Source organism: Carex rostrata, chromosome 16, assembly GCF_964058835.1.
Source record: "Carex rostrata chromosome 16, lpCarRost1.2, whole genome shotgun sequence".
NCBI classification, from domain to species: Eukaryota; Viridiplantae; Streptophyta; class Magnoliopsida; order Poales; family Cyperaceae; genus Carex; species Carex rostrata.
The window spans coordinates 2,900,333-2,913,771 of record NC_135933.1 but is presented as its reverse complement, the minus strand read 5'-3'; the positions used below and the strand labels follow the sequence as shown (position 1 = coordinate 2,913,771).

The 13,439-nt window shown below is 32.7% G+C and overlaps 2 protein-coding genes across 2 annotated transcripts; one reads left to right on the top strand and one right to left on the bottom strand.

Moving 5' to 3' along the window:
• Positions 1–448: 448 nt before the first annotated feature.
• On the bottom strand, positions 449–4,243 carry LOC144567091 (rac-like GTP-binding protein 6). The gene is made up of 7 exons (XM_078317145.1): positions 4,013–4,243; positions 2,667–2,754; positions 2,471–2,580; positions 2,277–2,340; positions 1,797–1,861; positions 1,650–1,715; positions 449–816 (listed from the first exon to the last, which is right to left on the bottom strand). The coding sequence occupies exons 1-7, from the start codon at positions 4,109–4,111 to the stop codon at positions 721–723; spliced, it is 588 nt and encodes a 195-aa protein (XP_078173271.1). The 5' UTR covers positions 4,112–4,243; the 3' UTR covers positions 449–720.
• Positions 4,244–5,702: 1,459 nt separating this feature from the next.
• Positions 5,703–11,720, top strand: LOC144567083 (beta-galactosidase 11-like). The gene is made up of 19 exons (XM_078317134.1): positions 5,703–5,933; positions 7,160–7,255; positions 7,344–7,456; positions 7,548–7,614; positions 7,731–7,823; positions 7,922–8,065; positions 8,555–8,646; positions 8,731–8,836; positions 8,970–9,054; positions 9,140–9,258; positions 9,374–9,541; positions 9,643–9,824; positions 9,931–10,040; positions 10,130–10,239; positions 10,348–10,455; positions 10,560–10,661; positions 10,763–10,908; positions 10,992–11,337; positions 11,446–11,720. The coding sequence occupies exons 1-19, from the start codon at positions 5,736–5,738 to the stop codon at positions 11,581–11,583; spliced, it is 2,523 nt and encodes an 840-aa protein (XP_078173260.1). The 5' UTR covers positions 5,703–5,735; the 3' UTR covers positions 11,584–11,720.
• Positions 11,721–13,439: the final 1,719 nt, after the last annotated feature.

The following is a 13,439-nucleotide window of genomic DNA, read 5'->3' as shown; positions in this document are numbered from 1 at the left end:
GTTGAGCGGTTTAAATCGACATTTTGGACTTTAGAAATGAAGATATAAAGTATGAGGTATGATAAGGTATGAAAAACATGAGGTATTGGAATTCTCCTCTGCTCGACATTTTTTCCAAGGGACAGTTTGAGTGTTTGACAAATCTATCCAAAAGAATAATATAAATTATATATATGTTGCCAAATAAAAATGCTGTTTAGCTGTTTTCTTCTCTTTCTTTCTTTTTTTATTTGCTACTCCAAAATAATTTGGATTAATAGGTTAGTATATTTTTATGTTAGTTACTACTTGTAAATCAAATGAATTTTTTTAAATTAACTTCTATTTTACTAATCTCTGCAGTTCTATGTTTTGTCATAAAATCCCACATAAGTAGGAAGATGAAGATATATAACAATAAATGAACACAAGTAAATTCAAGATAACTTGAAGAAAAAACAAACAAACTGCAAATCACATTTTCTGGCTAAACAAACTAACTCCGTTTAAGGATAATTCCAATAGAAACTTAACCTGAAAGGCTAGTAAATTAACCTGAATAAATTACAACACTTATAACCAGTAATATAAGAACTGAAAAGTAATTAACAATTTTTCAACGTAGACAAATGTATGTCCTTTATAATAATGAAAAATTTAACGTAAAATAGCATGTCGAAATCTCTTACAATTTAAGAGATTGATAAATGAAAAACACGTGCTCGAAGTATGATTATATGATCACAAAATCGAGCAGCCATGGCCCTTCTTCTTTTTCTTTTGGTTAGGAGGCTGAAGAACCACCTTTATAGCTGCATCGAATACGCCCTTCACATTCTATACAAACCAAAATTGGGGGAAATGAGCACTATAAATAACAAAAGAGTTCATAATATCAAAGTACCTATCCATAATTTGCGAAAACCAACAAATCAATTTTCTGTCCGAAGCACAAGCCTCAAACATAAGATGGTTTGCATGATATCTCTCCTTTTTTTGGGGTTAAAGATTGATGTTAATGACAATTCTAACTCTAATTCTAATGGAGTTCCTTATGTAATCTTGAATCAACATCAATATGAAATGGATGCATATGGCTCAGCTTCAGCTAATATTTAGGAGTGTAATCCAAAGTGGGTCCAAATTACACCAAAACAGGGGCCATAAAGGCTTTTTTTTGCTAGCATTTGCAGTGTTTAGTGTTTTCTAGTGTGGTTTCTCTAATGACCGAGTTTGAGAGATAAAGAAAAGTGTATTTTTGCATTTAAGATTCCCTATCACGAGAGAGTGAACATACAATTCTAAATTATTGAGAGAAACATACAATTCTAAATTTTTGTCAATAATGATTTTATTTGCCAGCAACTCTTCCATGGTAATTTAAGGCAATCCAAACTGCACATTCAATTGGTTCTATTTTGATTTATTTCTCTTATTCAAGAGGTTTTCTTATAACCTTGATGTGACTGACATGAAACATGAACAAAAAGCAAGCTAAAAATCAATGTTGAGTATATGTGAAGTGGTTTGCTTTAGGTTAAAGCACTTGTCATTTTGCAACAGAGAACAATTAGGCATTGTTTCACAAATCATCAGATTTTCAGAGGATACTGGCGTGATGGATAAAAACTTATTATGGATATTTATGAAAATAAATGCAAATCAATTACTTGTTGGGTCTTGGAGCTACACTCGATGTAAGCTGGAGCTCCTAGTTGCCTTCTTAATTCTTCACCCTATAGAAGAATATATATACTTCATGTAAAATTAAATTTGCGAAGGAAAAAAGGAACTGGCATTTGTTCAATTTTGGTTACCTGAGCTGTAGTGATTGGAGTAGCACCAGGGTGATCAATGAAGAACTGTTCATCATCCCTTAAATCTAACAAGTGAGACAATAAGTTAATTAATACATTTTAAGAATTATGATATTATTAGCATGCTTGCTGAATTCCAGTATACTAAAGGCTGCACCTAGGTGATTGTGTTGTGCCTTTCTTGAAGAGCTCTTGGTGTTAATTCACAGCATTCAACTATATAATTGATTTTTTACACTTAGAAACAAAAGAACTATTTCCTTGAGGTAGCTCCTTCCAACATTTTAGTTCCTATTGCAGATTTCTAATCAAATTTTTTTTTATTTTTTATTTTTTGATTGTTTGTTTAGTTTTGTTAAGGCTGTATATGGTATTGTAGTATGAAGATTTACGCTACTTAGATATCAATAGAAAAGCCAAAGAAAAACAATCATGTCCAAATTAAAAAAATGATGGTGTATATTTAGACTGGTTATGTACCAAGCTTTGTTCCCACAAGAATAACTGGTACTCCAGGTGCATAGTGCTTCAGTTCAGGGACCCACTGTGAAAAGGTAACAACAAAACCATATAGAAAAGCAAACATTGATTAAATCATAATTTATGCAATAAAAAATAAAACTATAAAATTAACTGAAATAATTATTCACAAATTGTAAGAGAGTCACACTCACCTTCTTAGTGACGTTTTCATAGCTGGCCTTGCTGATAAGTGAGAATGCAAGAAGAAACACATCGGCCCCGCGATAACTCAACGGTCTTAAACGGTTGTAATCCTCTTGACCTGTTTAGTTTATTAATCAATTAGACTGGCGTGGTTGTGATCAGAGAGAATATTAGGAAACGAGGGGTCGGGGTTATTGATATTACCAGCAGTGTCCCACAAGCCTAGATTTATGGTGCTACCATCAACCACAACATTTGCACTGAAATTATCGAACACTGTTGGAACATAATCCTGAAAATAATATTCCATGAGATGTTTATTACTACAATTTTTATTTATTTTACATGCATTCACTCGGGTGGATATGATTGGACTGAATAATTGCATACTCTCTCATATCACTTAAGAGTGTTGGTATTTTATTTTTAATTTTTTTGTAAGAAAAATTAAGGGCAATCCGTCAAACACTTCCTAGACATTCTAACAATTATCAATTCAACAAACACCTTGTGCACATCTGAGATTACCACTCACTACACGTCTACACACATGATATGACAAAAAAGAAGAAGAAAAAAAGGACAATGATCAGGAGTAATCAAGCAAAACAGGTATCAATTTCAAGCGGTTCAGCCTAATTTAATCCATCGGCAGGTAACAAACTGACAAATTTCTGTTATATAAAGAGGAAATTAGAACATCTGTTCATAGGAAACGGTCACTCGATCTAACAAATAAAATTACCAAGTTCTCTTTCTCTCTAAAAAATGGTACTCAAATCACCGAGCAAGCATTCTCTGATGCATAAATATGAAATTTTCTATACCCAATTGCCTTGGAGAAGAATCATGTAATTATAACCGGCCTCAAATTGGCCTAATTCACATTGGGCCTACAAAAATCTAACAAAGAGAACCGATGAGTCGATCAATAGAGACAGAAAAAGGCTAGCAATTGTCGTCAATGCGCATTCTTCCAACTCAAAAATTCATATTTTCAATATAATATTTCTACTAATTCTTTTTTTTTTTTTAAATATGAAATGGGGACCAAATCCTCAAATCATCCACAGTGACGAGCACTCAATTTCAAATCCTAGGCCTTCCACATGATGGATAATACCTTAATCTAATGTATTAGGTATGATTCTCATCCATTATTTTTTCCTTGCTGATAGTTCTTTTTCTTTTGCTTTCATTTTGACACATTTATTAATTGATCTCTGTAAAAATGATTTTTTTGGTTTCTTAGTTGCCCCTGATTCAATAACAGCAGTTTACCAGTGAAACACCGTTCGCTTACAAGTACAGATATATTCTTATCAGTGTACATTGAATTCCTACTGTCTCCTGATTCTCACATATTGTATAGTAATTCTTAAAAATCCAGTCAAAAAAATTAAATGGGGATCAAATATCAAAATTAAAAGAGCTTTTAGGCTTAATTTCATAAGACCCAGAATGATCCAGGAAAAGGCAACTAAAAAGAAAAAATAAATTAAAAAGAAAGAAAATGAAAAGTTCAGAGAACAAACTATGAATGCACTTACCGTAGGAAAAGTATTGCTGGTGTATGAAATGAGCATGCAAGTTTTTCCTACCGCACCATCTCCAACCGTAACGCATTTGATAAACCTTGATGCACTCATGTTAAAAAAACTTTCTCTAACTAATTTGAAATCCTTTTCCAAACAGATTATTCTTTCTGATAGAAAAAGAAGGGATCATCAAAAGTAGCTTTCCCTGGGGAGGTCCTTAGAAGTCTTAACCCAAAAATAGTGTTGCCCTGGAAATAATTTCAGCCATAATTTTGTGAGATTAACTTGGTTTATCCTTTAAAAAGTCCAAACAGATTCAGGATTTAATTTACCAAAATTAGGCTCCACCTGTGCAGCCAATCTTAGAATTACACAAAGCTATTGATTTTTGAAATCTCTTTGTTAGTGATGGAACACCATGCATTTTTTTTTTTTGAAAGCTTTTGGTAGCGGCACCATGCAATTCATTGGATAAAATTTATTGTAAATAGGTTTTCATTGAAGAATCTATTATTTATTGTACTTGGCTCTTTTTTTCAAAATGCATCTGTTCCCATTAGTTACTTCACTTTTCTTATACATGCATCTTTTTTGTCTTTCAAATAACCTTTCTTATATATTATGAAGATGAAAATAGGTACTGACCGAGAATATAAGTACATAGCACAACAAGGCAACGGGTAAAGAACTCACTCTTGATTAACTGTGAAAACCATTGTCCTTTTCCCCAACTTAACAATTGGTTGTTATGAACCGCATTATAATATGCAAGTACCAAAAATCTGGATTATTTTGTACAAGCATGCTACATATCCTAGATTCCTAGTGCCATCTAAATTATGAAGGCTTTAACTCAAAATCTTTATCCAATCGCTTTTTGCCTCCAAATTATTTTAGTGGCCTAAATTAACCGTAAGAGAAACCAAATTTCTAATTTTTTTTATGGTCACAAAACCTTACAAGTACCTAATTTGTACAGTACTGGTCAAATATATGCGTGTGCTACATTAATTACAGCTTAAGCATAAACAAAGTATTTTTCTGACTTTTGTGGATAAAGTTAAAAATATAAGTTCTTAATTGTAAATCTGGCAATTATCAATTCTCTTAATTAATTGGGTATATATGAAATTTGTTGATAGTTTTTCTGGCTTGAAGATTTTTATTTTACACAATGAAAATACAAATTGTGAATTATTCAGATATTACCAAACCTAGTTCCAAAAATTATAGGTTTAGACTAATGCTTCTAACAAAACCGATGGTCGTTATTCAACAGAAAAACAAATTCAACTGAATGGTAGAAAATAGTTTTACTGCTCTTTTTGCCTCCAAAGAGTTAGAAGATCTCCAATGGACATAGTTGTTATTGGTTCATATATTATTGTTGCAAATTACTGCATGCTTAAACATAACCAAAGCATTTTCTCTCATTTTGGTTTAAGTAAAACTACTTTCTAATTATAAATTAGTTGCTGATACAGCTCAATGTTTTTCCAAACATACACCATAACAACGAATAGTCAACACAGAATGACTTTTCCCAGATGTGGTCACATTCTATAATGTATCTAGTTAAATTTAGATCTTTTCTCCTTGCTTTAAGCTCCACCGTCGCTCGTGATCAAGGCATCTCACCCCTTCTATATGTACAAGTAGAATCCTTTAAATGAATAGTATTTTCACAATTAGCTAAAAACTTTAAAAAAAATTTATCTAGGCTTAGTTTTGAGAGATGAGAGTGTTGGTGCATCATAAAGTAGCGTGCCTTGTGGCCGCTTTATTATCGATTGGGTCATTAGTTAGCAGAGTAGTGGCTACAGAAGAACTGGCTACATCCGGCTGCACGTATGACGGGCGCTCGCTTATCATCAATGGCAAAAGGGAGCTTGTCTTCTCTGGATCGATTCATTACACAAGAAGCCAGCCTGATGTAAGTATTTCCTTTGTAATTTATTTTGAACTAGTATGCTTAGTAACTTTTAGACGACATATTGCACAATTTTTCTGTGCTTTTTCGATCTTTCAAAATTAATTTGAAACAATTAAAATTTAATTATTAGTAAATCATATTTTAATTATATTTAAAGATAAAATATTCCATTGTTATCTTTATTTTCTATGTCAGACAAAACTATATATTATAAACTTCTTTATTTGGAGAACCTTTTTACTTATTTTTAAATCCAAGGTTGTTATTATATATAATTTTGGTATCAAAGAAGATAAAAAAAATTATACTCATGGTTTCCATTTTTTTTGGCACACGTTCTATCTATATTTTGACAAAAACATGATAAAAACATGCATCCCAAATAATGATGATCCGTAAAAAACAGTGGAAAAAAATAAAATTGCTAGTTTGCAACTGCAGTTAATACCATTTTTTTCATTTAAATTTAATTAGTTTTTTAATCACATGGAAGTGTAAGTGAACATATTTAATTCATATATGTATTTTTATACTATCAAAAAAGCTATGCGAATTTCGTGCATTGAGCTCAAAAAAGACATCAAAGGTTAATTTAAAAAGGTACGTATGTATTGCAAATGCAATTCTCACCATTTGATAATTATAAGAATGTAATTAAAATAAGCAAATAAAGAACCAAAAATGTATAGCAAATACTGCAGTATGTAGTAAAAGATTATCGTTATCAAATTTTGATATTGGAGGAGGTAAATTTTGTCTGTGAAAATCCTGAACGAGCTGCAAATAATTAACCTTAGAAAAATGACTCTAGCTATATAATTAATGTCTCGATCGGTTTCTTTGTTCATTATCTTGGTTTTGGACAATAATTAGTTTTGGATTGTTTATTATTGTTATTTTTTGTATCAATTTTTAGTGTGAAATTTTACTTAGTGGGTCATAGTTTAAGTAAACATCTGACAATATAATAATAGTTTTAGACATGAAGTTAAAAATTATTGAGATGAAACATTTGAGGTCTATGAATTATAGTTACATTGTTTCATGTCTCTGAGAATGTATGACAAATATCACCTCTAGCTAATTAGCCAATAACTTTGATATTATAACATGAAAAAACTGAAATGTAGACAATGTTTGGAATTGGAAGCTCTGCTTTTTTATACAACTTGCAAGGTTGTGTTAGGAAATAAAATGTTTTTGCTTCCTTTGTTTTGTTTAATTAGATGTGGCCGGATCTCCTGAAAAAGTCTCGGGAAGGTGGGTTGAATGCGATCTCAACTTACGTATTTTGGAATGCACATGAGCCGGAGTCGGGAAAGGTAATCTTATTATACTGTGATCCAAGTTTCTCTCTTTTATCCTCTTTATTCAAGGTGAATATAAGTGGTTGCTCGTTTGCAAGCATAGTTTGAATTCACAGGCCAATACGACTTGGCCAAATTCGTTAAGCTGGCTAAGGATAATGGAATGTTTGTTATTCTTCGTATCGGTCCCTTCATCCAAGCAGAATGGAACCATGGGTAATAAAATTATTTGTCATCAATTAATGTTTTTCCTTTATAATATTTGATCATTTGAAAACCGATCTGATGTCTAAGTTTGTTACTGCAGAGGGCTCCCTTATTGGTTGCGGGAGGTACCGGGCATGACCTTCCGAACAAACAATGAGCCTTTTAAGGTAAATAATTTTTTATTTGATTAAGGTTTGAACTTTGAACTGGATTCTTCTCGGCTGCTAGCTGTACCTTCTCCCATTCTGAAATCTTTTCTCCCTTTTGTTTGTGTTTGTTATAGCATCATATGGAGAAGTTTGTGAAGAAGGTTGTAGATGAACTGAACAAATATAAACTCTTTGCTTCTCAAGGCGGTCCAATTATCCTCACTCAGGTCGAGAACAAGTTTCTTTTTTTCTCTTTTGAAATGGTTATATCATTTCTTTTGTACTTCACAATAGTGCTACAGGTTTTCTAATTTGCTATGGACAGATTGAAAATGAATACAACAACATTGCGGAAACATTTAAAGAAGAAGGTACCAAATACATTCAGTGGGCAGCAAGTATGGCTCTTAATTTGAGCACTGGAGTCCCAGTGATCATGTGCAAACAGAAAGAAGCCCCTGGTTCAGTGGTATGTTTGAATCTTTGATAACTTCTTTTATATTTTACTGAAAATTTTCTCCAATACTCTGGTTCTGTATACCGTTTTGAAGTTATACCAAGGATTAGGAGGTAAGCACAGTAGGTGTGCTTAGGAACAGTTGTATCTTAGGGGATGCATGTGTCTTATAACTTATCAAGACAAGATGTTGATTACCAAGCTTGAAACCATTGGAGTACATTTTATGTAATTTATTTATTTTTAGATATTAAGGTTCACAAGCGATAAGGGAATTCCTTGTACTAAATTTGTCATACAGATTAAGTTCCCGTCCATTAATATTCCAATTATGTGCTTCTTTTTGGTACAAAGAAAAAATGGTTTGAAGTATGAATATGAGGTACCTTAGAAATTTTCTTCGATATTTATATATCAAGTTCAAAATGAAACCAACGATAGAAGAAACATGAGTTTGTATTGATTCAAATTTGAATTTTTATTATTTTGGGGGTTATGCAGATTCCTACTTGTAATGGGAGGAATTGTGGCGATACATTCGTTCCAACCCATCCGTCCAAGCCAATCCTTTGGACTGAGAACTGGACTGCTCAGTAAGTATACAAATCTGATATAATTAACATTGAGATTTATTGTAAGCCTAACTGATGTTTATAATATGCTCTTGCTTAATTCAGGTACAGAGTATTTGGTGATCCCCCATCGCAAAGGTCTGCTGAAGATCTCGCTTTCTCTGTTGCACGTTTCTTCTCTAGGGGTGGCACGTTGATTAATTACTACATGGTGTTGGCTCTTGTCTCAGTCACTATCAAAATAAATTAATTTAATTTAGCTGATGGAAAAAAGAAGAAGACAAATTTGTTCTTTTACTACATAAATATTTTTCTAAGATAGCTTCTGCTTGGTTATTACACAGTATCATGGAGGTACCAACTATGGCAGAACTGGCGCTGCCTTTGTGACGACTCGATACTATGATGAAGCTCCTTTGGATGAATATGGTTGAATTTCTATATCCATGTACTCATAATCCCGTTGCGATTTCACATTCATCAACTTACAAATGCCACTATTTGTACTATTCAGGCTTGTACAAGGAGCCCAAATGGGGACATCTCCGAGATTTGCATCATGCACTTAGACTGTGCCGTAAGGGACTTCTTTGGGGCACAACCTCTGTCCAGAACATAGGCAAAGACTTTGAGGTGCAATGAAGATCTCCATAGTTGATTAATTAAATACGTACATCATTTTTCCATTTATCAAAAAAGTTTTAGTTTCTAAAGGAATATATATTTTTTTTTTCACTTTATTTTCCAGATTAGAGTTTATGAGAAGCCTGACGAGAACCTTTGTGTTGCTTTCCTAGCAAACTCCAACCCAAAAATTGAAGGAACTGTGAACTTCCGCGGGACCAATTATTTTATGCCCCGTCACTCTGTGAGCATCCTTCCAGACTGCAAGACTGTGGTTTATAACACCCAAAGGGTTTGTCCTTCTTTCATTTAGTTAATTATCTTGTTTTTTATATTTAAAATACTACAAAGATAAACAAATATATTATTTTTCTTTCTCATTTTTGTGTGCAGGTGAATGCACAGCACAATGCTAGGACATTTATTGTGGCGAAACAAACCCAACAGAACAATGAATGGATGATGAACCAAGAACCTGTCCCGAGATATCGTGAGGCCTCCATGAAAACACAGGAGCCCTTGGAGCTTTTCAACATGACCAAAGACAAATCTGACTATATGTGGTACACCACTAGGTAAGCAACGTCTGAGCAATACTAAATGACATATTTCAGCATTTATAATAAATACGCAGTGTTGTTGTCTTTACCGACTTTTGATTCAACATTTTTGTGTATATAGCTTTAAAATAGAGGATGATGATTTGCCAATTAGACATGATATCAGGCCCGTGCTTCAGATCTCAAATCTAGGTCATGTCATGCATGCATTTGTCAATGGACAATACATTGGTAACAAAACCTTGATTATTTAATGCTAAGAAAATTTAATTCCTTTATTTGTTCATAAGGACTTATGAGAAAATTAAATCTTGTTCTAGGAACTGGGCACGGAACCAAGATTGAGAAATCATTTGTTTTCCAGCATCCTATGGAGCTGAAATCAGGACTTAATCATATTTCCCTCCTAAACATGATGGTTGGCCTCCCGGTATGATATTCAAATTAATAGCCTCGCTTGCTAATTAATTACCAAATTGATCAGAACATTTCTCACAAGCAAAGCTAAAATGTATCTTGTATAATTATTGTAATCCAGGATAGTGGTGCTTATATGGAACGTAGGATGGCTGGAGTGCATACTGTAGCAATCCAAGGTCTCAATACTGGTACTCTAGATTTGACCACAAACGGCTGGGGTCATGAGGTTTAAACTATTTCGATATTTTAAAAGCCAACACTTATTAATTATTTGCAAATGAAATAATTAATATAATTGAATTCTTTATTACGAATGTCTATCTATGCAAGGTTGGGTTGGCTGGAGAATATTTAAAAATTTATGAGGAGCAAGGAATTAGCAAAGCCCGATGGTTACCTGCCACGAAAGATATGCCTGTAACTTGGTACAGGGTACATGACATTCTTCATTACATGGCTGATCAACATTTTTCGTAACAAAACCTTTGTTAAGAGTAATTATTATATATTGATCTTTGTTTTACTATTGTTAGAGATACTTCGATGAACCAGAGGGGACTGACCCAGTTGCCTTAGACATGAGCAGCATGGGCAAGGGCTTTATCTATGTGAATGGCAAAGCCCTTGGCCGATACTGGGTCTCTTATCTTTCCCCTCTCGGCAAGCCTTCTCAGTCTGTGTAAGCAACTCTCATATCTGATCAGTCAAAGATAATGCTAAATTGATTATATATATTATCTCAAACACAACTCATTTGCACAGGTACCATATGCCCCGCTCCTTCTTGAAACCGAAGAACAACTGCCTTGTGGTGTTTGAGGAGCACGGTGGTAACCCAAAAGATATCTTGATCATGACTGTAAAAAGGGACAACATCTGCACGTTTGTGTCCGAGCTCAACCCGGCACACTCTAAGACATGGAGCAGGCAAGATGGCCAGATCAAAACTGTCGGGGATGACCTAAAGCCAGCAGCCAAATTAACGTGCCCCGATAAGAAGATCATCAACAAGATTGTGTTTGCAAGTTTCGGTAACCCATTGGGTATGTGTGGTAATTTCACTGCTGGTACCTGCCACACTCCTCAAGCAATACCTCTTGTCGAGAAGGTATATATATGACGCATTTCTATCATAATAACTTCTATTATATTTTGAAAAATCTGTGAGATAATTAATTTCTAGTTGCTAATGACCTATGGTAACTGAAATGAGCAGCTCTGTATGGGGAAGCAATCTTGCACACTCCCGGTCACAGGCAAAGATTATGGCGCTGATGTTAATTGCCCCGGGACAACAAGCACTCTAGCTATTCAGGCTAAGTGCGTCAAAAGCAAAGACAAGGGTAACAAGTAAATGGTTCTATGTTTTCGACGGGCTTCAACATATTTTTTTTCATTAATTCTTTCAGGAAATGTAATTAAGCAGTGTGATATTGTTCATATATGCAAATTCAACAATGGATTGACAGATCAATCGGTTGGTTCATCAAATTTTGAATTCTGTTTTGTTGTGTAGACAAATGTTAGTTAATGTTGAAAATATTACGGATTCTCACTATGTTAATGTTGTCATTTTAATGTTCAAATTTTAAATACTTTAAAAAATATTTTAGTTCTTAATCTCGGTACCAAAATTTAAAAAAAAAAAAAAAAAAAATTTGAGCTGTCCATCTGGTGGAAGAAATTTCCTTAAAATAAACGTCCAAAAGATTTATTTTTAACAATGGCGGGAGGTTAGACTTGATTTTGCATTTGGAAAATACTGTGCGAAGAACTATTTTTTTTATTTTAGAAAAAAAGGTATGCTAATCTTCTTTTTTCTTGATTGCTTAACGGTTTTAATTTGAGAAAAAGGTCTGCTGATCTTATTTCTAGTATTTAAATTCAAATAAAATTAAAATCACATAAAATACAAATTTATTTTAATAAACTAAGCATGCAAGAAGATAAAGATAAATAATTATTAATGTAAGAAATTGTGGAAGTAAATAGTAAAGAATGACTAAATTGTATACGAATGGTCAACCAATAGAATACATGTTTATTTCTTCTATTAGTGGCTATTTGTTATTTGTTTTATTTTAATAACTGAAACTTACCCCTAAAACATTTCAATTTTAATGAATTGAAAGTAAAAATTTAAAAACTCATTCTTTACAAATGGAAATATCATTTTATCAAACAACTATGTTAGATAATACTTTGTGTCAGTGCGAAGTGTAATTTCAATTAATAGAATTTCTAGTATCTTTTTTTTATTGAATCATGATAATATATCATGAATGTAGTTTGTACCATTTTTTTTTTCTGAACTCAACAATGGAAAAATTTGAACATACCACCTAATGTATAGTCAATAAAAGTGGGAAAAACAAAACAACATGTGGATGCAAGAACGAAGTATTTAATGTTACAAATTAGACTAAAGTCACTAAAAAGAAAACTTATTTTTATCTATTCTTTTATACTACAAAGAAATGACTGTTTAAATTTTTGTTGTTATACTTCTCAAATTTGAAAAATGAAACATTCTCTTACAGATTTTATAGAGTACTAGACGTTTAGTTACGATTTATAGATCGAGTACTAGACATTTAGTTACGAAGATAAAATAAATAATCAGTGATATTTAATATAAAGAAAGTTCATTCTACAAAAGATATGGTATATATCTAGAGAGAATTGAAGGTCATATTTGTTCATATAAGTAAACAATCTGAATTTGTTGTGTTAATAAAAAAATTATTGTGTCAATATCATCACTCCGGAACCCACCATGTGTGGTTGGTTTGAGTGGATGTAATTACTTGCGGAAAGTCCAATCCAAACTCTAATAACATGACACTTATTTGTTTCATCGGTATGGCAATGAGGTGCTATATAGCGAGCTAAGTCTCACTTATAATCGGCTTGTTTGTAAATTAAGCAGAGTGAGCGAGTTTAGCTTTTATGTTCCAAGTTAAAATTGCTATTTAAGATTTGACTAAGAGAGTCGAGCTAGCTCGTTACTAGCTTGATGGATTCCTAAATTTGTATGTTCCTTTTTCACACCATATCTTATTAATTATGACTGAAACAAAATGACATTTATATAACTAATTATTGAGCAATACTTTTAATTCAAGTGCAACTAAGCAAATTAAATATTATAAATTAAATTAAGTTTACAATTAAATTTATATATATCAAAATATCAAATTGTCAAATTCA

Coding starts and splice junctions, on each gene's coding strand:
- LOC144567091 (XM_078317145.1), bottom strand. CDS start 4,111: ATGAGTGCATCAAGGTTTATCAAATGCGTTACGGTTGGAGATGGTGCG. Junction 1,862..2,276: donor TCTTGTGGGAACAAAGCTTG/GTACATAACCAG, acceptor CTCACTTGTTAG/ATTTAAGGGATGATGAACAG. Junction 817..1,649: donor GTAGCTCCAAGACCCAACAA/GTAATTGATTTG, acceptor TGGTTTGTATAG/AATGTGAAGGGCGTATTCGA.
- LOC144567083 (XM_078317134.1), top strand. CDS start 5,736: ATGAGAGTGTTGGTGCATCATAAAGTAGCGTGCCTTGTGGCCGCTTTA. Junction 8,647..8,730: donor ACTGAGAACTGGACTGCTCA/GTAAGTATACAA, acceptor TGCTTAATTCAG/GTACAGAGTATTTGGTGATC. Junction 11,338..11,445: donor CAATACCTCTTGTCGAGAAG/GTATATATATGA, acceptor TGAAATGAGCAG/CTCTGTATGGGGAAGCAATC.